The 24,163-nt window shown below is 41.2% G+C and overlaps 2 protein-coding genes and 1 pseudogene across 9 annotated transcripts in view; 2 read left to right on the top strand and 1 right to left on the bottom strand.

The window, feature by feature from the left end:
- Window positions 1-10,565, top strand: part of pde4ca (phosphodiesterase 4C, cAMP-specific a) — a 55,554-nt gene extending 44,989 nt beyond the window's left edge. For 5 of the 8 annotated variants that reach the window (XM_034196014.1, XM_034196011.1, XM_034196010.1 and 2 more), the window contains 13 exons: window positions 432-468; window positions 1,137-1,210; window positions 1,314-1,366; window positions 1,884-1,996; window positions 4,907-5,000; window positions 5,140-5,312; window positions 5,399-5,497; window positions 5,620-5,784; window positions 5,906-6,005; window positions 6,152-6,306; window positions 6,402-6,524; window positions 6,896-7,078; window positions 7,298-7,804. In XM_034196014.1, coding sequence (XP_034051905.1) covers window positions 432-468; window positions 1,137-1,210; window positions 1,314-1,366; window positions 1,884-1,996; window positions 4,907-5,000; window positions 5,140-5,312; window positions 5,399-5,497; window positions 5,620-5,784; window positions 5,906-6,005; window positions 6,152-6,306; window positions 6,402-6,524; window positions 6,896-7,078; window positions 7,298-7,804 — 1,876 coding nt within the window. Of the gene's footprint in view, window positions 1-431; window positions 469-1,136; window positions 1,211-1,313; window positions 1,367-1,883; window positions 1,997-4,144; window positions 4,312-4,906; window positions 5,001-5,139; window positions 5,313-5,398; window positions 5,498-5,619; window positions 5,785-5,905; window positions 6,006-6,151; window positions 6,307-6,401; window positions 6,525-6,895; window positions 7,079-7,297 lie in introns of those variants that run through there. The other 3 variants (XM_034196008.1, XM_034196016.1, XM_034196015.1) reach the window with 2 other exon arrangements.
- Window positions 10,566-11,354: 789 nt separating this feature from the next.
- Window positions 11,355-20,694, top strand: LOC117532684 (ras-related protein Rab-3A-like). Its single transcript, XM_034196104.1, has 5 exons — window positions 11,355-11,490; window positions 13,167-13,391; window positions 14,666-14,784; window positions 17,192-17,316; window positions 18,137-20,694. The coding sequence occupies exons 2-5, from the start codon at window positions 13,167-13,169 to the stop codon at window positions 18,325-18,327; spliced, it is 660 nt and encodes a 219-aa protein (XP_034051995.1). The 5' UTR covers window positions 11,355-11,490; the 3' UTR covers window positions 18,328-20,694.
- A 298-nt stretch (window positions 20,695-20,992) lies between these two features.
- LOC117532585 lies at window positions 20,993-22,637 on the bottom strand (annotated as a pseudogene).
- Between the last annotated feature and the right edge of the window lie 1,526 nt (window positions 22,638-24,163).

Genomic DNA, 24,163 nt, shown 5'->3' with positions numbered 1-24,163 from the left:
ACCAAGTCTGTTTTTTATTTGCTTGTGAATATTTACCAGTTCCAATTGATATCACCCACCTTTCCTCCCTCCTTAAACTGTTTCCTCACCATCCTAACCATACACAGTGCATGACATTTTAGCTACATTTGACATGAAAGGTGCTTTACAAATCGAATTTATTATTATTATTACATTTTAACAAAATGATGACAAAAAAGAGTGATGAATGAGCATATCCGAGTAAGTACATTTGAATTCTCTGGCTCCCTGGTTGCTTCATATGGAAGTGGTACCAGGTGTAGTTTGGTTTCTATTGAAATCCTCTTTACAACGTTATCAAGCCTTGCTATCTAACACAGACGAATTATCATAATTCAGGAGCTTAAAGACAGTTCCTCTAGTCAGTGTTTCATGCCTTTTCCTCCTGTGTATTCTGTTCTGAATTGCAGACATACAGAAGACATGATTGTCACACCATTTGCACAGGTGAGTCATCCAACCTATCAGGGCTTTTTTTTCATCATATGCCAATTAGAAATATTGCCAGATGGTCAAATGTAAAGACAATCCCGTTCACTTGTTAGCTAAAGACAGCAGGTCTAAAATAAAGTCCAGATGGTATCGAGACCGGGCTTCTCTGCCTCAGAGGAACAGCCCCTCAGCCTTTTGTTGGCCCCGGGACAGGATCAGGCATCCCGCTAGCATTGCATGGCTCTTGCGTGGGATGTGCGTCACACTTATGCTCACTTTAAACTTTTAATAAGCAGTGAATCCAATACTGCTTGATCATGCTGTTTAAATACGCATGTTGGCTGATAAGGGCTGCTACATGGGTCAGGCCTGGATACCGGATACTCTGGCTGAGTCAGTGTTTGGCTCCAGATGGAGTGACAGACATGACATCAAAACATCAGAAATGAAAACGGGGAGCTTTTGTGCAGCACTTTAGCTTCGAGCATGAAAGCATTATCTGATTGCCAAGGCTCGTTCTAGTTCAAGATGAATTAAGTGAAGGCATGTGCAAGTATTTAAGGCTATGGATTAAGTGGCATGTGTGGTTTCATCAGAAATGTATTGTGCGTCACATTATGATGATGATGAGGATGAGGATGATGATGACCTTGTGCATCCAATCTATTCTTCCTATCTTTTAGGTTCTCGCCAGCCTGAGGACTGTCCGAGGTAACTTTGCCGTCATAACCGGCCAGCAAGATCGCACAGCCAGCAAGTAGGTCTTACTTTTTTTTGACTGTCACACAAGTATAAATATAATCATGCTGTAGTTACATTATGAATTTTGCTTGCTCACTTTGGATGGTTTCTGTCTGCAGGACACGATCCTCAGGCAACAATCCACCATCCATGTGCAAGACCAGCCTCGCAGGTCGGTACTGATGTCAGAAATGGGCTGTTTACTTATCAATATCCCATGATCCACACTGAGCCTGGAAAGCCTAAGAAAAACTGAGAGAAGGGCATTAGCATGCTACAATTTGGGTTACTGGTGACACATCACAGAGATAAATGTCACTTAAGTACAAGTTCAAAAAGTGAAGGTATTCACTACACTGGTGGCCCCTGTTTGTGTGCACAAATATTATTATTATTATCATTATTGTTGGAGGATTCGTTTTACTTTTGTACATAAAAGAGGTAACTAGAAATGTGATGAAACACATGGACAAAGTAGAATTCAATTAATACTTAAATAAAATAACTAAAATGTGTACTTAGTAAATGTATACATTATAGTTGCCTTCCACAACTACATAAACATTTATTTAGATTTCTCAATCAACAATAACAGAAAGTTAAACAGTTAAACTACTTTTTGGGAATTTAATGAAAATGTGACTAGTTGTAACTTTCCCATAATTCCTTGCTGTGTTTGTCCTGTACAGAGGAGCCGCACCAGCAGCTGGCCATAGAGACTCTGGATGAGCTGGACTGGTGTCTGGAGCAACTGGAGACACTGAAAACTCGACACTCTGTCAGCGAGATGGCTTCCAATAAGGTACTTCAACAAAATGCGCAAACACACAGTGAGCCCTCAGCGATCCTGAAACAAATCAGAAAGCTCACTTTTGCCTCATTCACACCAACGGTGTTTCAGGGCCGGTTCGGAGCTGGAGCTTGAAAAGCACCGGGTTTTCCTCTTCACACCGCAGCGGAGCAGCCTCTTAGCTCCGGAATCCGGTTCGTTTCAAGCACCAAAAAATTGTCCGGCCAGAGCAAAAGCACCACATACGTCACGCTTACGTCGAGGCGGGGGCAGGGGCAGAGACCATGGCAGAGACAGATCAACTCCTGAACAACAACAAAAAGCCTGCGTTGTATCCAGTTTGTACACAACGATGGAGAAACTTAACAAGAGTTTCAGTGTTTCTGCCATATACTGTATAAAGGTTTCTGCTCATGGTGAAGCAACGTGTCTGCGTGTTAAGGTGGAACCTGAGCATTCACGTTGATCACCTCTCATTATAACTCATTATAAATCTATAAAACTATAAATATTAAACTTTACTTCACGTGTTCATTTGAGAACAGCTGTTACATACCTGGGTGAAGGTTACAGTTCATTTAAATGAAAGATACAACGTTACTCCACACTCATGGTTCAGTCCACCTTAAGAAATAAGACCGACCTAGGAAGCAGTTGTGTTTTAAAAAACCTTTATTGACACGAGTACACTTTTTATAAGAATATAACTAAACCACAGAAATGACTCCGGAAAAGCTGCAGATAGAGCCATAAGAAATGAATGCAACTGATTTCATCCACGCGGTTTGGCTTTATGAAGCAGGCACGCAAACGGTTACGTCATGACGCAAACGATGACGCAACGACGCATTACCAGTCGGACTCTGGGCGGTGTGAAAAGAGCCAGAGCTAAACCGAAGAACTGGTTCTGAACCTGAAAAGCTCTAGCACGGAGCTTGAACCGGAGTTGCGTTGGTGTGAATGAGGTATTTTAGAAAGAAACCATCATGAAAATATGAAGCGCATCTTCCATCCATCAACAAAGTGGAGAGGGGCTGGTTTAGTGAATGAGCGGGTTGGTTTCGTGCATGCAAATAGTGACTAGACACACTCCTCCCCCCACACATCTGCAGACAAATCAACTGAGGCAGGGGGAGCTGAAGATGCAACGGCATCCCCCACATCCGTTCATCCAGGCTTGATAATTCTTCAATTAGACCGCCCAGGCTCTTCATGTTTACACACACACTCCCCATTGTATACATGATACATATACCATTACACGCGCCACATGGTTACGCACCAGCCCATTTCTCCAGATCAGTCAATGAGCAGCTTCTGCATCTCTGACACAAAACAGTTTTCTTTAATACATGACTCCTAAAAAGAGTGAGAACTCTATGGACTTTTCAAATGTTAAATGTTTAAATAGCTCAGTTGAGGCAATACTCATTTAAGTCCATTCAGAATGTTACAACATAGTTAATTAAGTGTAAAGTTGGGTTGCCGATTTTATAAAGAGTAATTGCACCAAGTTAAAAGTTTGTGGTTTTTTTGTGCAGCTTTAGTTTATTTCCACTCATTAACATATCATTTCAATGATGCTTAGGCAGCCTGTTTGGAGCTTATCTTTGTGCCAAAATACTTTGTTTACAATCATATTCATAAGGTCGATTCGGGAACTGTTTTTATTTTTGGCTCCGTGAATGAAATCCCCCACTCCATCCTATCAGAGCTTCTCCTCCATGTCTACTTCAAACTTGGTGCACATGGTGTGTCTCACAACCTCTGCCTCCGTCACACTCAGCCCTGCCCACTGAGTGCATCCCCCCACCAATGAGGTCCTTCCGTCTCTCCCAGCCTCTGCTGCAGCAGCCGTCTGATTGGCCTCTATTCTTAGGCATGTTTGGAAGGAGGCGGAGATTAGAGTACCTCGTTCTGCCTCTGTTTACACACACAGAGGAGCAGGCAGTAACTGAGTGAATGAGGGAGAGTCAGGGGGAGCACAGGCTTCTCTGCCTAGCATCCTCGCATCCCTCAGCATTCCTGCCACTATGCTTCCACTCTCTTCTTCTTCTTCTTCTTCTTCTTCTTCCGTGGACCTCTGAACAGTTTTTTTTTTATTCAATCTGTTCAGCTCGTACTGATCAAAGCTTCCTCTTGTGGACTGCCTGCTAACTTTAGATTTTGCTCAGTCCATCAGTTTAGGAGCACCAAGAGTCCCTTCCCTTAGGAGGACCAGAAAGCTCAGCTCTTTCACTCAGTTTTATTTTTGCTCCCATGATTGACTTTGCGCTGAAATGCCAGAAGAGAGTTATTTCATCACTGTGTCGTGGATGTTCATTCAGGTAAGGGGAAGCGAGGGCGAAAGTGGGCGGGAGGGGACACTGCTCACATGTTGCTCTTTTGAAAAAGTAAAAAACTGGTGGCTGACATGAGACAGTGAACTTTATCTGGGACTTTCAATTAGATTGCATGTTTGGGTGCAGCAGACTACTTGCTTTTTTGTGTGTTTTATGTTTTCATTGGCTTTTGCACTTTGTGACGTGAGAAGAAAAACAACACATGTGAATGCTTCAAAGAAGCATGTTGTTGGTGTAACTATTGCGGTTATATTTATAGATGATTATAGTTGTCAAAGTGACCTCTGGTAATGAGTTCCAGTAAGTTAGGCATTATATCATTTAGACATCTTCTGCCTTCAAACTCAGGGGAATAAAAGTTTGTGAGTTGCTTTGTGGCATGACACAATTTACTTGATCTCTCTATACAGTACATACACCAAACCCTTGGACATAGAGAACAGGATGTAAACCTGATGGCATTCAACAAGTGTTTCTCCTGACTGAAAAAACAGATGGTGCTGATGTTATCTATCCTAATCTGTCCACTTTTGACCAAAAAGTGTGTGATTAATGAATGTTTGTGTGCGTTTGTCCTTAGTTCAAGAGGATGCTGAACCGAGAGCTCACCCAGCTGTCAGAAACCAGCCGTTCAGGGAACCAGGTGTCTGAGTTCATCTCCAGCACCTTCCTCGGTAAGATACCTTTCACTCTGGTCAATGCACTTGCTGCACATAAACATAAGTATCAGATAAATGTGTGATATGGTTAGCGTTTGAAATGTAATAAATAAGAGACTGCTGTGTTAACATTGTGTCTGTCTTTATCTGACAGAGAAGCAACATGACATGGACATCATGTCTCCGCCGGTCAAGGAGAAGGACAAGAAGAAACGGCCCATGTCTCAGATCAGCGGTGTGAAAAAGGCCACCCACAGCCCCAGCCTCGCCCCCTCCACCATCCCTCGCTTTGGGGTCAACTCCAGCCAGGAAGGACTTCTAGCAAAGGTGTGGTCACAAATTACTCTTTCTTTTACTCTCCATTGTACAGTATGTTGTAATGATGTATATCTATGCTTATTGTCCGACAACAGGAACTGGAGGACATAAACAGATGGGGTATCGACATCTTCAAGGTCTCTGAGTATTCTGGGAAACGCCCTCTTACGGTCACCATGTACAGCGTCTTCCAGGTAACTCTTCACTTTCTCAACATTTGCTACGGTGAATTGACGAACAAGACAGTATTTGAATGAATGACCTCACATTTTAGTAAATGATTGAGCTTGACTGTCCTTCTCTCCTGCTGCTGTAGGAGCGTGACCTGCTGAAGTCCTTTAAGATTCCCGCAGACACCTTCATTACCTTCATGATGACTTTGGAGGATCATTACCATGCCGACACGGCCTACCACAACAACATCCATGCTGCAGACGTGGTCCAGTCCACGCACGTCCTACTGTCCACGCCTGCTCTGGAGGTAGGGTTTGTAATTTCACCAAGGGGGGCAGATTCGTACTTCCATTATCATTAACCCAAAACGATAGGACACAAATACATGCACACATGTTGACAGTATTTTCCTTCTTGTCTCATCCAAGGCTGTGTTTACTGATCTGGAGATCCTCGCCGCTCTGTTTGCAAGCGGCATCCATGATGTGGATCACCCTGGAGTTTCCAATCAGTTTCTCATCAACACCAGTGAGTTTGAATAACTCCACAGCTGTTATTTGAAAGTGTGTGAGTGCTGAGTGTAAGGTGTCTGTATACACGTGTCTGTGTAGATTTGTGTTTCCCATTTTGGTGTTTTACTGTGCTGTCTGTAAACGTTTTGTTTTTGCATTCAGACTCTGAGCTGGCCCTGATGTACAATGACTCCTCGGTGCTGGAAAATCACCACCTTGCTGTTGGCTTCAAGCTTCTGCAGGAAGATAACTGTGACATCTTTCAGAACCTGAGCAAAAAGCAGAGGCAGTCGCTGCGCAAAATGGTCATTGATATGGTAAGATTAGCGACATAGTTCTGATCTTTCTCACTTCAGGGATTACACTTTGTTTATTCAAACAATCTTTTTAAATCTGGTTGCTTTATCTACAGGTGCTGGCTACAGATATGTCTAAACACATGAACCTCCTGGCAGACCTGAAAACTATGGTGGAGACCAAGAAAGTCACCAGTCTAGGAGTGCTACTGCTGGATAACTACTCAGACCGCATACAGGTACAACATTATTTTCCTATTATTAATTTTAAGAGCCTCAATATGTTCACATTAGATATGAAATACTGTATTTTGTAGTTTACCTTAGCACTACAGAGCATTGTAGCTTCTTTCAGCTAATTGATTTGTTTTTTACAGCCTCCAACTTTACTGTTTTAGTTCAGTTTAATCCGGTCTCATCCACCATGTTCCCAGCAGGAAAGCTAAAAAACAGACTGTGCACTTCCTACTTAACACAGAACTACTCACTAAGTCACAACTAGCCGTAAAATGTTCAATCTCAGGGCTTGATGGAAACCAAAACAAAACCAAACAGAAACATGTGTGCTGTATATCTGAATAGGCAGATTTTCTTTTTTATTTCACCGTAGGTCCTTCAGAACATGGTGCACTGTGCAGACCTGAGCAACCCCACCAAGCCTCTGGAGCTGTACCGACAGTGGACAGATCGCATTATGGTGGAGTTTTTCACCCAGGGGGACAGGGAGAGAGACAAGGGCATGGAGGTCAGCCCCATGTGTGACAAACACAACGCCTCCATAGAGAAGAACCAGGTACAATATTAGAGCTGAAATATTTAACTCATGAAATCTACTCTAAGTGTTGAATAAAATGTGCAATACGGCTCCTAAGCACTAGGATGGGTCAAATGCAGAATATAAATGTCCCCTCTGTGGGACTAACAAGGGTATATAAAATAAATAACAAATACAATGGTGGAGAGAATTTAGCAAGAAGGGTACTGAAAAAAACACTTTTGTCTCGCTCTTTAGGTGGGTTTCATTGACTACATTGTTCACCCTCTGTGGGAGACGTGGGCCGACCTGGTGCACCCCGACGCTCAGGAGATCCTGGACACACTGGAGGATAACAGAGAGTGGTACCAGAGCATGATCCCCCACAGCCCCTCCCCCCACCCAGAGGGCCCCGAGGAGGGAGCCCTCACCGGGGAAGCCTCAGCGCTCGGTGGGGGCAGCGGCTCTATTTCGGCAGACAAGTTCCAGTTTGAGCTGACCTTGGAAGAGGAGGGAGAGTCTGATGACGAGAGTCTGCCCGAGGAAGAGGAGAGCTACAGCGGCAGTCGGGGGCCCGAACTCTCCAGAAGTGATTCTGGCAGCGGATTAGATTCAATTTCGTCCACGTCTCGCATGCTCACCAAAAAGCTCACCACTGATTCAGTCAGAACGTTTTCATTAGACTCTGATAAAGAAATGACTGAAGAAAGAGAAACAGAGAATGAAGGCGTCTCTGGAGTCCCACGCTTCAGACTTGGGACATAGCACCCGCCAAAAGTAGTATTTCTTTTGGCCTTTTTTGTTTCTTTTATTGATCTCGGTGCCTCTTGACTCCCTTTCTCGCACTCCAACCAACCTGGTTTCTGCGGACAGCATCACAGCAAACCTAGGGTGGGGAGTAAGTGAGTGTGGTGGTTGCGGAAGGTGTTAAAAAAATGCTGCAGTTTTACCCAGCAGTCACTTGCACTGGAGAGAAACAGATGGACATTTTAATAGAGGACAGGAAACCAAGTTTCTGAACTGTCCTCTATGCTCTCAGACGTACTGTGGATGAACTACAGCGAGGATGAGAAGTTTGAAACCTAAAACTTCCCCTTTACCAGCCAACCCAAGGTCTACTACAATAAAGACAGAACTTTTTCTTTGTGAAGAAAGTGAGGAAGTGATGAATGAGCGTGAAAACATATTTTAAGACATCTTGCCAAACTTTACCCTGCCTTCTTAGTTCTTATTTTGTTTGTTTTGTTGTCTTTTATTTAGGTCCATTGAATTGCAGTCACTCCAAAGCAGTGTAGGCAAAGTAATGGCAGACAGGAGCTATGCAGGATTTTATGCAGTCATTTTTAATGTAGCAAACATTTCGAGTGGCGCTATCATTATTATTGTATACGTAGCACTTCTTTCAGCTTGCACAGCCTATTTAATTATGTTCACCAAACAGTAGTGTTGCTATAAATGGCATGCAATGCATAATATGTTATGTACGTTTTTTAGAAGTGTTTCAGGCTCACTATTTCCATTTTTATAAACCTAAACTATGATATTGTCGGTGACAATAATGAACCACGGTCAGCGTAGTGTTATTCAGTCAGGAATTACATCCAGCTATGTGGGATGTGCATGTGGTGCCTCCCAGTGTCGACTTGTGGAATTAAAGTTCTGGCATTGGAGGCAAATGATTAGCAAAGCTATATTCAAAACCCATTGAACTGTAGGACTACCCCAAATATCAGTAATATTTCAGTTTTGTTGCTATTTCAAGTCACTAATTCTTGAGTTCTTAATATTTGGCACCCATTTTTATAGGTTTCCCTTCAAGTTGAGCACTTTACAGTTGGGACTGAGCCAACACATGAACACATTGAAGGCTGTTGACTTCAAAACAGCTTTGGAAGCCTGCCAAGCAACCAGCGGAGACATCATGCAAAAGCTAAACGCTACAGTACATCTACAAACTGCATCAAACTATCCATACAAATCCATCATGGTAACTACAGTCGTGTCACACAGCATCCAAGCACAAGGGTTGCAAAGACGGATGTCAGCATCATTGTAACTGTAGAAAACAAACAAACCAGGATGGCTTTTTTTTCCTCATTGATCAATATTTTGCTCTTCACAGGGACATAGTCAATGACAAACAAGTGCCAAGCAAGCATGACACAACCCGTACTGTAATTTCCATTTTGCCACTGGCTACTTTCCATCCATGACTGATAAAGTTGGTTGATTGTAGCACACTGTGTGCCAATCTGACCCGAGTGTCTCTGTTACAATTGTTTTTAAACTCCAGTTCTAACGGTAACTGAAACTGATATTGTCTTAATACAGTGTTTTGTTTATTGTGTGAGAGTGAATGACTGGGTTGACTTTTTTGATGTATTTGCTAAGAATAAACCAAAGCACTTTGTATGGTACTTTTACAGTTCTGCACTTCCAGTACAGTTTAACATGTATAGTGACTGTTTCACTGTTTTTCTGATGGCTGGTGCTTGAGTTGAATTGCACGGGCTGCACCACTACAGCTCTTAAAGGTCGGATTTCGGAGGGACTGAAGTCGTTTTTTTGTTGTCCTTTTTATAATTGACTGTATGAAAAAGAGGCGTTCTGTTGAAGTGCATGACGTTGGCTGCAGGATGAAGAATATAGAGATCTTACAGAACTTGACCTGTGGAAAAACTCGTTTTATTTTATAACCATAAAACAGAGTGAAAACTATTTGAATGTGTGAACGAGCTGAACGCCTTACCTTCAAACTTGGGATTTTTTTTTCTGGTCATAGATGTGTTAACTGACATGCTGGAGTAAAACATGTGCAATCCTTTCTGTAGCCATAAACATCACCAAACAGACAAACACTCAAGTATGCCTTCAACACTAAGGACTATCTAACAACAGCTCAACCAGCACAACATGCGAGGATTCAGTCTGTCTCTGCATGTCACTAATTGCTTGATTTTGTACATTTTCCTCACAGTGCTTCATGTACAGTTTATTTATTATTTCGGTATTACCTGTCAGAAACGATGGAACGGTAGACTTATTTTAGTCTGAGGTTTAGTACTTATGTGTGAGAAAGTCACACAGGACAGATGTCAACTGTAACTCAGCTTTTTTCCCCCCTTCTCTTTTCATTTATTTATGTCTGCGAATAACATTATACATAAGCAAAAATATTCACTTTCATGTTTTTCTTGGTATATCAATAGTTTAGTGACATATTTCTGAGACATCTCTCATCTCCTGTTTTCCTCTGTTTTCAATGATCTGATCACATATTCATTCACGATCTTACAGTAAGTGTGCTGATCTGAGACTTCTTTGATATATAGTGAAGATAATATAGTCACACGGCCTCAAGTCATCCTAGATCAGTTTTTCTGTTCTTAGAGATTTTATGAATATTGGTCGTGAAGACTTTGCAGCTTTGACAATCCAAACTCTGCTGTTTAACTGTGGGTGTGTTAGCCCTCTCTCCAACTAGAACTGTTTGCCTTGCCAATAAAGGAAAAAACGATTCACTCTTTGATGTCTTTGTCTCTAAATGTTGAGGAAACTAAACCAACCTCCTAAAATGGAAGCAGCTTGCTGATGGTAAGTCATTAGAAAATCGTACTATGCATCAACTGATTGTTCAGTTATGTGGGCTTATGAAATATAATTAATTAAACAACCCCAAGAGATGGCTAAAAGAATATACATTTAACAACTACAATAGTAAAATATTGCATATGATTATGCACCTGTAATAAATATAATACAATAATAGGATATCAGTGGTAACATAACTCCAAACGAGACCGTTCTTCATAATGACTATACTTTTGATAAGGCCTATTTTGCTGATCAAAACAAAAGCTGAAAATTAACTAATGACGGTCAAAAAAGTACTGAAGTTAAGGGCAATTTTGAGGTACTTATACTTTACTTGAGTAGTCTATTTCCAATGTAAGCTATTTCATATTGTACTGCACTACATTGCAGACTTAAATTAATACAAATGTTTCACCAGAAAGAAGTTTATAACGTCATTAACTTCACCTTTACCAACTTTAGCATTGTGAATCAATCATTACAATCCAATAATATAGTAAACAAAATGTAAAACATGCCCCCATCTTCCTCTACTGTACTTGCATTTGTCTATTTTATTATTCTGTTGTATTACAACGTTTACTCCTATCTTCTTCATTCACTTTCAGCCTCAGCTAAATACTGAATCAAACCCCCTCAATAATTTACAAAATGGGTGGAGGCAGGGCTCTGTGTGAATGAACGGATCCTCTTCTCTGATTGGTCAATCCTCGTGCCAATCGTCCTTACACTCTGTACGTAGCCGCTAAGGCCGGGGCTGTCAATCAAGAGGCGCACCGAGCTACTGCAGGTGCATAACTGGGCATTGACTGGACTAGTCGCTGCTGGGAAGTTGAGGATTAAACACACCTTTCACGGTAAACACTGCGTTGTTTTTGTCATTGCAGGGCCGTGTTAAGTCTAATCGTTCCAGTGGATGGTTACACGCTTATTATACCCTGGATTTATACTCAACATTTAGTCGTAAATAAGAAGAGTAACCTTCATTTGACATAGCTGGGATGCTTAGCTAGCTCCTGCTGCCACTTTTAAATACTGGTAACGGTCTGCTGTGTTAGCATTACAGGTAGCGATGCTAGCTTGATTTCATGCGTTTTCACGAGATAACAACTGCATTTGTATCTGTGTTGCTATCATCACTTTCACAACCGTTTAATATTTAATACAGGCGGTAAATAATATATGACAAAACGACGTGTAGTCTAATGTATGTGTTTTTTCTGCAGCTAACGTGAACCAGTGTCAATTTCAGGCTACGTATTCACTAGCAAGCTAACGCTAGATAAGCTCTGGATAATAAGGATGTGTTTAAGGCCGTTTTAATTGAGAGCTTCTTGTGTTTAGAGACGGGCACAGAGCACTACAGACGTATGAGAGTTTGTCGGCGTTTCTTTAATGTAATGCAGGGCAAATTCAGTCCAACCATATGGTCATTCATAATTGGCTGGCTGCAATGCCCTCCTGGATGGGGAGGGATAGTCCGTTTAGCAGCTGATGCTTAGCCTGCTAAGCTCCGGTACTTCCGTCCTCTTATCTTCCGTGGGGCGGAGGTTTGGAGTCCTTGCCCTAGCGGTATTATTGGCATGAAGTGGAAACCCTCCAGCCTGCGTGTAGGTATCGACTGGTAGGCTACTGTTGACACAGGCTCTTGGCGAAACGGCTGCATAATGTTAAGACCTGATAAAGTAATGAGTGTTGCTGAGTGTAACCTGGCCTCACGTAACACGGGTTAAATGAGGCTGTGGTCCACTGCCACTTTGGTCTTTCTGATGAATGATGGAGATCAGCAGTACATCTCTGTTTTCTGTGCATTCGCCTTATGTTATGTAGGTAGTGAATCATTGATGCCTCATATGAGTTGAAAAAGAGATGACTAACAGAAAGAGTTGAGTCAGTCTAGTGAATAAACGCATTTACATCAAAACAGCCAGATTTGTTGTGTTATTTTAATATTTCTTGTTTACATGTGTTTTAGATGTTGGTGGTCTCGTTTTTCTTGATGTCAGTATATCCTTTCAAATTATCTTATGTTTCTTTAATGTCACAATGTTTGTTGTAGATACATTGTTATTTAATATTTTTAGTTTACTTGCTATAAACCAATTTGAACGAATACAGTTTTATACAAAAATCTAATCTGTCACATTTCCTAAACCAAAACAGTAATACTTTATTAAATGGCTGTTCAATTTCTTTATTTAAAAAAAAAAAATCCTTGATCTGCCTTAAACATGAAATGTTTTAGCCAGTGGCTGGAGAATTGTGTATGACATTGTAACAAAAGGGAGTGGACACAATATCAGAAATAAAGTACCTGCACAATCTGATGTGATCAAATACAGCAGCTCTACATTTGTAGATTTATATAATGTCTAGTTTTTCAGACACTGTCAGAGAAGCTTTGATTCAAGCCTGTTAGATGTTGTGATCTATGTCTGTTGTGTTGTCTTTATTGTATTGAATATAATTGATGTTGTTGTTTTAGGCTATTTCCTTTTGAACTCATTAATGTCTGATCTCAATCCTTGCATAGATGGCGTCTGCAAATGCCACATACGGACAGAAGGAGACTTCAGACCAGAACTTTGATTACATGTTTAAAATCCTCATCATTGGCAACAGCAGCGTAGGAAAGACTTCCTTCCTTTTCCGCTATGCAGACGACTCATTCACGCCGGCCTTTGTCAGCACAGTGGGCATCGACTTCAAGGTGAAGACCATCTACAGGAACGACAAGAGGATAAAGCTGCAGATATGGGTGAGGAAGTTAACTGTGAACATTTGATTTGGGGCAGCAAGTGAAACACAGTCTGTCCAATGGTTGCTTTTCAGTGGCTGACACTTACATCTGAACTGCTGAGGTGAACTTACCTTGCTTTGCTTATTGCTACCTGTTGTGTTATCAGTGTTCATTATTCAGTGCCACTGTGCTGTCTACACCTCGGTACCACTGGCACTGAATAAGTAATGGTGTAACAGTGAGAGCTGTGCCTGTGGCCACCATTCATTTGACATTATATACAGTAATTACAGATGGCACTGTGAGTGTTTTGAGTCTTATGTTATTGTCATATTTCTCTTTAATATTCAGTGCCACAGAAACAGTATATTACAAATACACATCCAAAATGTGAATGAAAGCTAAACAAACTTTAAAAAACGTCCTGCACTTCTGCTCTACCTTAATGGTTTCTTTAATGGAAGACTTTATGGGATTCAATACATCCAAAACAATATACTGGAATATAATTACAGATTTCAGCAGCAGTGACATTTCTGATACCCTTCAACGAACAATTGCAGGGTATTATCTACATGATCAATTAACCCACTTCTAACAGCCCAAAACACCAAAGATATTTACTTTACTATGATGGAAATCACTGAAATCAGCAAATCCTCCTATTGGAGAAGCTTCAGTCGTTTTTGACATTTTTGCCTGAAATGAGCTTTTAACCGAAATTAATCATCAGAGAAATTGCAGATACATTTTTTGTCAATCGTCTTATCATGTTGGCACAACACTACAGCACAAACTAGATTTGATCAACAGAATTAGGGCACATTTCCTTGGATTGTCCTGAGTAAGATTGCCTGTTTGTTATCTTGCACCCTCACATCTGTCTGAGACGGTCTCTGTTACCGTACGTCTCTAATGGTTACCAGCTGCCCTCTGCAGTCCTAGAGTCACTTCATCGGCTGTGTAACGCCAATACCCTTGACGTTTTCTTAACTTGAGCCATAAAGCCTGACCCTGGGACCAATTGCTTGTTTCATGGGACACCAGAGGAATACCTAATGCTCATTGGCCTAATGTTAAACCTCAGAGATCATCAGGAGGCACGTGCACGTCATAAATCCCTCGCAGGTGCTGGGTGACGGTCTGAAGACAAGACAACAAAAGCAAACACACTCATGTCTCCAAACGCTTTGGATTTGATTTTACATTGACACTTTTTAGACAACTGCATGAGCAAGTGCATTTTCAACATAATGTTTAACTGATTATCTTTTTGTGTGTTTATTTTTCAGGACACTGCTGGCCAGGAGCGCTACAGGACGATCACCACAGCTTACTACAGGGGAGCCATGGGCTTCATCCTCATGTATGACATCACCAACGAGGAGTCCTTCAACGCCGTTCAAGACTGGTTAGTGACTCCTCTGTGTGCCGTTCTGTGTGTTTAGTAGTCGGGTAACTCAAAAACAAGTCCCTTGTGTATACATACAGATACATTGACAGCTACATAAGTTAAACTAATGTCTGCTTAAATTAGTCAAACTTGAATCAAAAAGTGACTAAGCAGAAAAGATGTTTACACCAGATAGTTTTGTTTACATTTCAACATTGGCCTTTCTTTACCTATCCAAATAATTGGTTTGGATAGGTATGCTAAACTTGAATTATTATAAACCTGTCTGGTGACTTGTGTTTTGCTTCATGTTTTCTCTATTGAAGCTTTACCAGTGGCTTTGCCATTTCCCATATCTCAAACTGAAGTGGTTGACTAAAATGAAGCTGGGGGGTATTTCAATAGTTTAATGTCCATTTAATGGAATTGCGGTGATTAAATCATCTATTGAGATATTATGAGTTTTGTTTTGCTTCAGACTGTCACAAGTGTCTCCGGCCTTTAAGCTCCATTACCCGAGTAGATAGTAAATACAGTTCAGGGGCCTCATTTATAAAGTCTTGCGTAGGATTGCCGTGGGAAGGTTGCTTACAAAGCAAATAAATACGCACCGACACTTGCCGATTCATAAAAGACTGCGTACCGGCACAGGACTTGCGTACGGCACATCCTACGCCGGTTTCCCTTTTTATAAATCACAATCAACTCGAAATGCGGCGCAGCTTTTGCGGGCTTCACGTAACGCCCATATTTGCCTATAAATAGTCAAAGAAACGCCAATTCATTCATTCATTCATTCGGACTGACTTTATGAAGAAGATCCCAGGAAATGACGACAGAACTGCTAAAAAAGACATCTCACACCGTGTCAGATTCTGGTTATTTTGGGAGGTGGAGATCAATCATATTGTTTGGTGGATGCCGTTTGAACCAGAGTAGCAGCATGGAGGTCGGATCGTTACCAAAATAAATAAATAAGTGGTCCGAAAAAGGTTAATGACAAAAAAAAATACACATAGCCTAACCTTCCTCAGACTGTGTGTTTGTACCGGGGACAGGAGACACCCCCTTGATGAGAAACTAAGAAATGATCGGGGAATCCCTCCGGAGTGGAGTCATGACGACTGGATCTGAATTATTGTTTTGTATTTGGTGGTTTGTGTCCCAGCTGTCGATCAGCAACTATATATCCATAATCCACCAGTTAAAGAAAATACAACTAATGTGTTGTGTTATATTAGCTGTACAATTTACCACATATGGTGTTCTTAGTTTCCATACCTCCTGTGTTTTACGACCGACTTATCAAGTAGGCGGCAAACGGCATAAAACACGATTAAACGTGATAGTATATAAACCATGCTCGTATCTATACAACCTATAGAAATGCAAAATGGCGTCAGTTTAAACTAATTCCGTCCTTCTGTTTACCGCATCATTTATGAGAATACATTTCTCAACAAGAGAACAAAATCGAGGGGTGATCAATAACATTTCCGTATTTATTTATTTCTCCCAGTTATGTTTTTGTGTGCACTGAGGAGTCTCAACCAGGCGTTTGTTAAATCATTTTAAGATTGGCTTTAATCAATTTGTGAAAATGAATTCTTCATATATGATAAATGAGAGGTAACATTTTATTTATGGTATTATTTCCACATATTTCTCTCCATTCTTCCTTCTGCCAACGGTGTCGCAGTTTCTCGTCTCTCCCGTTTTCTGTGCTTAGTGCGTACGCATGGGTTAGAGTTTGCGTGGAGGACCGCACATTTCCCGTTCAAGTTTGTTTTTTATAAATCGCAAACATTGCGTAGGAAAACTGGCGTACGCCATCTTTTGAGCGTTACGCACCGTTTATAAATGAGGCCCCAAGGACAGGCTTCTCTCTTATACTGAAGAATAATGCTTAAAATTCACTCAAAAAATACAACAATGTGCAGGATTTTTCTTCATTCAGTCATTCAGCTTTTGGTTGTTCTACCCATATATGCTTACACCGTTTATGGGAATAACCCCAATGTATTTTGATCAACTACTGCCTCAATCTGATGAATGTGTACTTGTATATGTGCATGCATGTAACACAGGGTCAGTGTATAGCTTGAAATATATATATTTTTTATGTCTTACAAAATTCACTTAAAACTTTGTTAATTATGCTTAATATTTTTAAAAAAAAAAATTATATATAATGACAAAATACTCCGTAATGACAGGATTTAAAAAAAGAAATTCCCATGTGTTTATTTCATATAGAATATATTTTAATTAAAGTATCTGAAAGCTTGCTACATTGGGTTTCATATATGTATCCAGAAATGAAATGACTACATCAGGAAAGAAGATAGAATGTCGCTCAGCCCCGAAGTGAACTAAATAGTAAATGAGATGATGATGCTGAGCCCCGCCCCCTTTCTGCTGACAGGTCGACCCAGATCAAGACGTACTCCTGGGACAACGCCCAGGTGCTGCTGGTGGGGAACAAGTGTGATATGGAGGACGAGCGGGTGGTGGCGGCAGAGCGGGGCCGACAGCTGTCGGAACAGCTGGGTGAGTCAGCTGATCGTAGGGAAAACGATATGCCATGTCTCTGTTGCTCCTCTACTGTCCCTCCTCTCCTCTCCTGGGATCATTTATAAACATTTTATATAATCATGACCCCGACAAAGAGGAGGCAGTGATGTATATTTTTAGCATCTAAACATAAATCAAATTCATAATGTTTGTGATATGTCTGGACATGTATGGGATCCTAATAAACTTAGAAGTTGTAGTTTTTAAGGAAATGAACAGTTTAATATCTCTGTGTGATGCCCTTTCCGTAGTCGCCAAACTGTCATGTCATCTTGATTCTATGTAGCCATGTTACATCATTTCACTGTGTTTGGAAGTGATGTTAGATCACTTCAGGCTGAAGTCATTGTAAATCAAAGGTAGCTCTGCCAATGGGCCTTACTCACAGGAATCTAAACTGTCTATTAACCTTTTTAAATATAAGAGATCTAAATATCAGTCTTCATAAAGCAGCCTCTGGGGACGCAAGAGTCAGGTTGCTGCTTGTTTTTGGTCTCATTTCCTACTCTCCCTGTTGGGAGAGCATATTGCTGTGGGGAGTGATGAGCAGGGGTCATAGTATCACAATAACAACATATTTCAGAACACATATGAAAGAGTTTTAATTAGGTGAATAGGTTTAATTTATAAATACTGACACCAATCTGATAACGAGGGGGAGGGATTGAGCTGCCTGTCTCACCGCAGCCTCGGTGTGTCCTCGCGTGAGATAAGTGGATCAACTGGGTAAGCTTCACCTGGGAACATTAAGCGTAACCCACGGCCTCTCTCCGTCTCTGTCCCCCCCGCCCCGCAGGTTTCGAGTACTTTGAAGTGAGCGCGAAAGACAACATTAACGTGAAGCAGACCTTCGAGCGGCTGGTGGACATCATCTGCGAGAGGATGTCCGAGAGTCTGGACAACAACGACCCGTCCGTCACCGGCAACAAGCAGGGCCCGCAGCTCGGGGAGCAGCCGCAGAGGTCCACTCAGGACTGTGCATGCTAAACAAAAACACACACTCTCAAACACACACACACACACTGTCTGCTTTCCTAAAGCCCACAGACATTTTTGGGTTTGTCTCTTACTTTTTCTTTCTCATACACACATATATTACACACAAACACTGCCATAAACAACACAAACAACAAGGTAGATTCTCCACCCCTCTTACTACTCAGAGCATTTCCCCCCAAAGATTTGGCGTTGTCACTAATCTCTTTTTTATTCTTTGTTAGTAATACAGGGGTTATGTGATAGTGCTAATTTAGTCCCAGGGGTGAAGAAAATGTAACGGAGGTACAATCTCAAGTTTTCTTCTTGTTTTGTTGGCACACGTTTACACAAGCATACACCAGACTGTCTCTTAACAGAAATGTAAAAGGCCAGTGAAAGCTGAGACTCCATCATTCCTTTAAAGACATGTCTACAATTGGGTTTCAATATAAAATGCTGATTATCCTCAAATCCCAACGCCCTCAAACCTACTTGGGTATAAATCTGCTGAATTCGTTTTACTCTTAGTCCCATTGGATATATTTGTTTGTTGCTGTGGATAGATTATTTTTTACATTTCTGAGTTGGTTGGGTGTGTTTTTGAGCATGTGAAGTCACTGGTCCTCCCCAGTGTTGTGATTGAGTATTTTCAGGTTATTATAGTCCAAACAGGTCTTACTTTTTTTATTTTAGGAATGAACGTGAGAATAGCAAGACATTCATATCAGTTTGCTTGTGAAGTTGTTTCTATAATTCATTTTTCGGCCCCTTTCCCAGATCCCAAACATTTTTTAAATTCTTTTTTAGCAAAACTGGATGTCAGTTGTTTCGTTGGTGTCGGCGTCCGGAGCTGCAAAGCATTGATTTTAGATGGTCTTTTTTTGTTTTTAACTTTTTTATGTACTATTTTTTTTAAGACATACAACATAATTAAAAGGTAAAGGATGTCTCTCAAAATGTAAAAGAGTGTATAAATGTTTTAAAGTCAATAGTTGTGCATTTTGAAATGCATTCATAATATATATAAATGTATAAAAAACAAATGATACAGTAATAATGTTTGAGGATATTGGATTCCTACCTGTGCTTTAGTGGGAAATTCATGTTGTTGATGTTTTTTAACCGACTGGTTGACCGGATGGTTCTTTGAGCTGCTGTCTGAATTTCAAAGCTGCCGTCCTACAGTTTGAACAGTTGGTTAGCTAATGGAGGCTAAAGCTTTCACATGTTAAGCCCACGCCCCCTTCTCATGTATTAACTTTCATCCACTGCATTCAATGTGCTCACTAGAAAGGCATGTGATCCAGTGCGGACCTCCACATCAACGCAGATTGTCTCTTGTGTTACGGTGGATCATATTTGTATCTTGTCGTTATGGGGAACATGATGTTTTACGCATGGTAAATGTCAGATTGTGAGCTTTATTTCCCTTTAAGGTTAGGGATGTGTCTGCTTGTGTATACAGTACAGAAACAGTAAGGCATGCAAAAACACCTGTAAGTTATTTCAAAATAAAACATATTTATTTTGTATTATTTATAACTTTAAATTTGCTTTAAAGATAATCTTCTTCCTAGATGATGCAGTGCGATCTGCACTCTGCTTTTTAAAGTGATGTTCAACAGTATTCACTTGCTTAAACTGAGCTTTGAAGGGAAAATGTATTTGTGTTTACAGTGAATATTAAGCTTAAGATGATTCCTCAAGGGGAAGTTTAAAACATTCCAGTGAGAAACTTTTATCATGTCCGCACAGCTTTGTAGGGAAGTTTGTTTTTCTTTTGATATCAGTTATGTTATTTTTAAGACTTGGAAGTGTAAAAGGGGGCTGTTCTTCTCACAGATCATTAGCAGTTATTTCTCTCTACACATACAAATAAACAACGTGAACCCTGCTGAAGGGTTTTGTAATGCACTTACTGTACGTCGGTTGTGCGAATGTACTGTTTTATGAAGGAGGTCTTATTAACTGTTATTTCCAAAGAGATCTCGGACAAGGCATATTGGAGCCCAAACAAAGCGCTGTGTTAGACAATGTGCAGTAGCTTCAACAGGGGGAAAATGTTTGTAGCTACAACTGAATACTCTGAACACTTCGTTAAAACAGTGATTCTTACTGCATTGTTCACTTTTGAATTGTTTGTTGATTTTTTTTGTTACTTTATTATTGTGTTTTGCTACAGCTGTAAACTTTCTGGTGACTTAGAAAAAAGACATGGATCATGTTCAACTCTCTCTTCATCCTCCCTCTCTACCATCTTGTTAAATAGAAATGTTCTTTTCCGTCGGGTATAGTTGTGTGAATTTGTGCTGTAATTCTGTAATGCCAGATTTGCCTAAAATGAGGAAATCAAATAAACCAATTCTAAAAGCTGGAGGTTGTGTCGGTTCTACTTTTATTCCCAAAAGGGAGGGATTTACAAGAAGTGCACATGTGATGTTTCAGAAATGGTTTTTAGAATAATTGTGCCCAGCAGAGGGCATAATAATACTGCATTAATGTTTTTATTTTCTACCCTCAGTAGTTTGACCATCTATGGTTTGGTTCAGCTTCTCTACTGCACAACTGAATGAGAGAAGACTCATGTTAAAGGTAAGAATTTATATTTAGTCTTTCAAATGCTCCTTCCAGCTTTATAAAGCAGGCTCCTGTCTTAAGAAACAAAACACATACGTTTTAGTAATGTAGTGAATTTAATAAATGTCAGGTAGAGACTTGAATGTCCTTTACACATGTATAGATAGGGTTTCTCAGCACGTTACACATACATTCATGGACGTTTTGGCGCCTGAAGGAAACTACACAGCAGCCACCAAAATAGAAAATACAATGGGGTACTGTTACACAAGAGCAACAAGGACATGCAGTGTTCCTTTTTGCAAAAAATAATAAACAAAGTAAGACCATATGTAAAATAAGAAACGTTTCAGTAAATAAAATTATATATTTGTCATTGCTAAGTGCTTGTAAACAAGTAAGGCATTATATTACACAGTGGGTGCCAGCACTTGGTGACACCCTGGTGTTTGTTGCACTCTAGTAGAGATTGTCCAGCTTACTAAACAACACCCTATTCTGCACCAGTCCCCTGGATAGCACTTTGCTACATGGCTTCCCAAAAAACATTAGGGCAACAAAATAGTCTGTTTGGCAGTAAAACACTGCCAGATTCAGGCTGCAGCCATGCTGCTGGTCATTATTCCAGTAGACTTTCAGCTCCCATCAAGGCCAGTTCATTCACTGTGCCAGTGCAAATGCCTGTTTTGATTCTCATTAACAGGCTTTATCTGGAGGGTGCATTTACAATGGCCTCATATCAAGTCTTTGATAAGTATTCTGTGTTACAAAGGCAAAGTTCCTCATAATTCATGCCTGTATTCTTCCCTCAGAGCATATTAGAGCTGCATAAACAGGGGGCTTTAGTAAGCTTGGACCTGGTTTGGTAAAAGCTGGCACCACTGCTGACATGGTTCATCACCTTCTGCTTCAGCTGAGGCCACTTGATCCCTGAGGACGCTGGCTGTGGATGCCAGCTCGGTGTTTTGCGTTTTCAGGTTCTTGACCTTGTCCTCCCAGCCGAGAAATCCTCTCCAGTTTTCTCTTGCGGCACTTGGAGGCGGCTACCCCTGTTCCTTAGCTTTTTCCTCCTCCGCCTTGATTGCGGCTCCTGGTTGTCCATGTCGATGGGAGACAGAGGGGGGCTGTCCCCGAAGCTCTGCATGTCTGGCACAGTCTGCGGCTCGTCCTTCACCAGCCCGGCGGACTGGAGTCGGGGACAGCGCAGCCGCGGCCTGCTGCTGCTGCTGCTGTTGCTGTTGCTGCTGCTGCTGCTGCTGCTGCTGCACGCTGGCCAGATGAGACGGGGGCAACGGGAAGGGAATGGTGTCCCGTGGAGTAGTTGATGGTGGTTCCGAGCGGACTGGACGCAATAGCCGTTCAAAGTAGTGTAAACAGGGAGGTCTGAAGTCTGAAGCCCGCTCCCCATTGAGTTGGCGGCTCCGAGGAGCTCCAGTCTGTCCACGCAGCCAGCCTCGCTCAGCTGGTTCTGCTTGTGGAGATCCTCCAGCGCCTTCACGAAACCCTCCGCGAACTCCTGCTCGTCACTGGCCGACTTCGGGTAGAGGAACTGGGAGGACGGGTTGACGGTGGTGACCAGACCGTTGGACTGGATGATAAGGCGCTCCAGGTCCGGGGTGGTTAGTTTCAACAGTCCCAAGTCTGGAGAGTTTAAGGAGTCCGTCAGTGTCCCGGAGAGGGTTGGATTTGGTGGTCGTCAGGTTTAGATTAATGTCCTTCTTCATCATCGTGCTGTGGGAATAGATTGCTGGGGACCCTCGGAGTGTTCACGGAGCCTGGGTAGAAGGTTTGTTTCCATCTACACCCTCACACGAGGGAGTGCTGAGCGTTACGCATTAACGATTGTTCAGCAATCATATCCAAACATGAGGAAATCAGCTGATCCTTATTGTCGTGCGATCCTGTTTCCTTGTCCACTTGTATCAGTCTCTTCTATCAGTAGACTCCTTGAGCTCTCGTGCCTGAGGGTCTGTGATGTGTCTCTATACAGCGCGCGGGTGATATTGTCTTTTCCCGATGGCACGACTGCTATGCGCAGCGCCAGACCTCGCTCGCTTTCTAGCCCTAAAAATTCCATTATGTCACTCCAGAGCGCGCAGATTGGCCCAAAATGACGTTGGTTTCCGGTTTAATTTGAATAAGGGGCAGAGCCTGTCTTTATTGCCATGGAGACTCTGGGTAAACTACAAACAGTGCAATGCATTGTGGTTTGATGTCATAGCATAAAAAAGCTCAGGGTCGCCAAAAAAGAGCAGAGACTGGGCGGGGAAGGTGTAAGAGGCGAGGGCCAAGGAAAGAACAGAGGAACAGGACAGGCAGGGTAACTCACTTTAAAAAGACTTAAAGAGTGGAATAAAGTCAGCTTTAGAAAGTGGATCTGACTCGACCTAAGTCTTAACATACAAATCAAGTGTAATCTTGTACTCTTCCACAAACTATAGTCTCTAGGATTTATTTAGTCTTAAAGTAGGCTACGTGTTCAAGTTCAAACTGATCTCATGTTTTATTACAAAATCATCAGATTTCTACACAAACCATGCCAACTCCTCTTGTTCCAACTCTGTGAGATCAATGGTCAGATTCAGCCCCCACACACGACCAACAGAGTGAAATGAAATGAGCCGTGTCTCTATAAGTGCTCTGAAAGTGTTTCTGGGGAAACTGCGTAGAAAAAGGGAAGGAAACAGTGACAGTAGAATGAGGAAACCATGCTGTCTGTGATTTTAAATTTGAAAAGGTTGAAGGTTTAATGGCTGTTGCTGAATTCAGTCTCTTTATTTATCCATTTTGTAATCGATTTCCTCCTAAACAAATTGAACTAATCATAACAACGCAACACAAAGCTGTGAAACCTCAGGCATCGCCACATATAAATTACCTTTTAAAATCATTCTAATTATTAAAACAAATACATTATTACAGAACAGATTAAACATACAGTAACAAAATAAAAGAGAACACAATATTACAGAACACAATATATTGGAGCCTTGTAGAATACAAAATATATAAATAGAATAAATATTATAGAACAGAAAATAATAGGATTGTGTAGACGATTATAGAATACAATAAAGAATCAAGTAGAAATAATAGAATATATTAAAACATTAGAGAATATAGCATTGTAAATAGATTAGAATACAACATTAGGACAGAAAATAATAGAATACAAAATTATAGAGTAGAAACAAATAAAGCAGAATACAATAGATCATTATGGAATATAAAAAGGCAGAATAGAATATCTAGTGTTTACATCCAGTCC

This window comes from Gymnodraco acuticeps, unplaced genomic scaffold (assembly GCF_902827175.1).
Source record: "Gymnodraco acuticeps unplaced genomic scaffold, fGymAcu1.1, whole genome shotgun sequence".
NCBI lineage: Eukaryota > Metazoa > Chordata > Actinopteri > Perciformes > Bathydraconidae > Gymnodraco > Gymnodraco acuticeps.
This window is presented reverse-complemented; position numbering and strand designations above follow the sequence as displayed.

Coding starts and splice junctions, on each gene's coding strand:
- LOC117532684 (XM_034196104.1), top strand. CDS start 13,167: ATGGCGTCTGCAAATGCCACATACGGACAGAAGGAGACTTCAGACCAG. Junction 14,785..17,191: donor TTCAACGCCGTTCAAGACTG/GTTAGTGACTCC, acceptor TTCTGCTGACAG/GTCGACCCAGATCAAGACGT. Junction 17,317..18,136: donor ACAGCTGTCGGAACAGCTGG/GTGAGTCAGCTG, acceptor CCCGCCCCGCAG/GTTTCGAGTACTTTGAAGTG.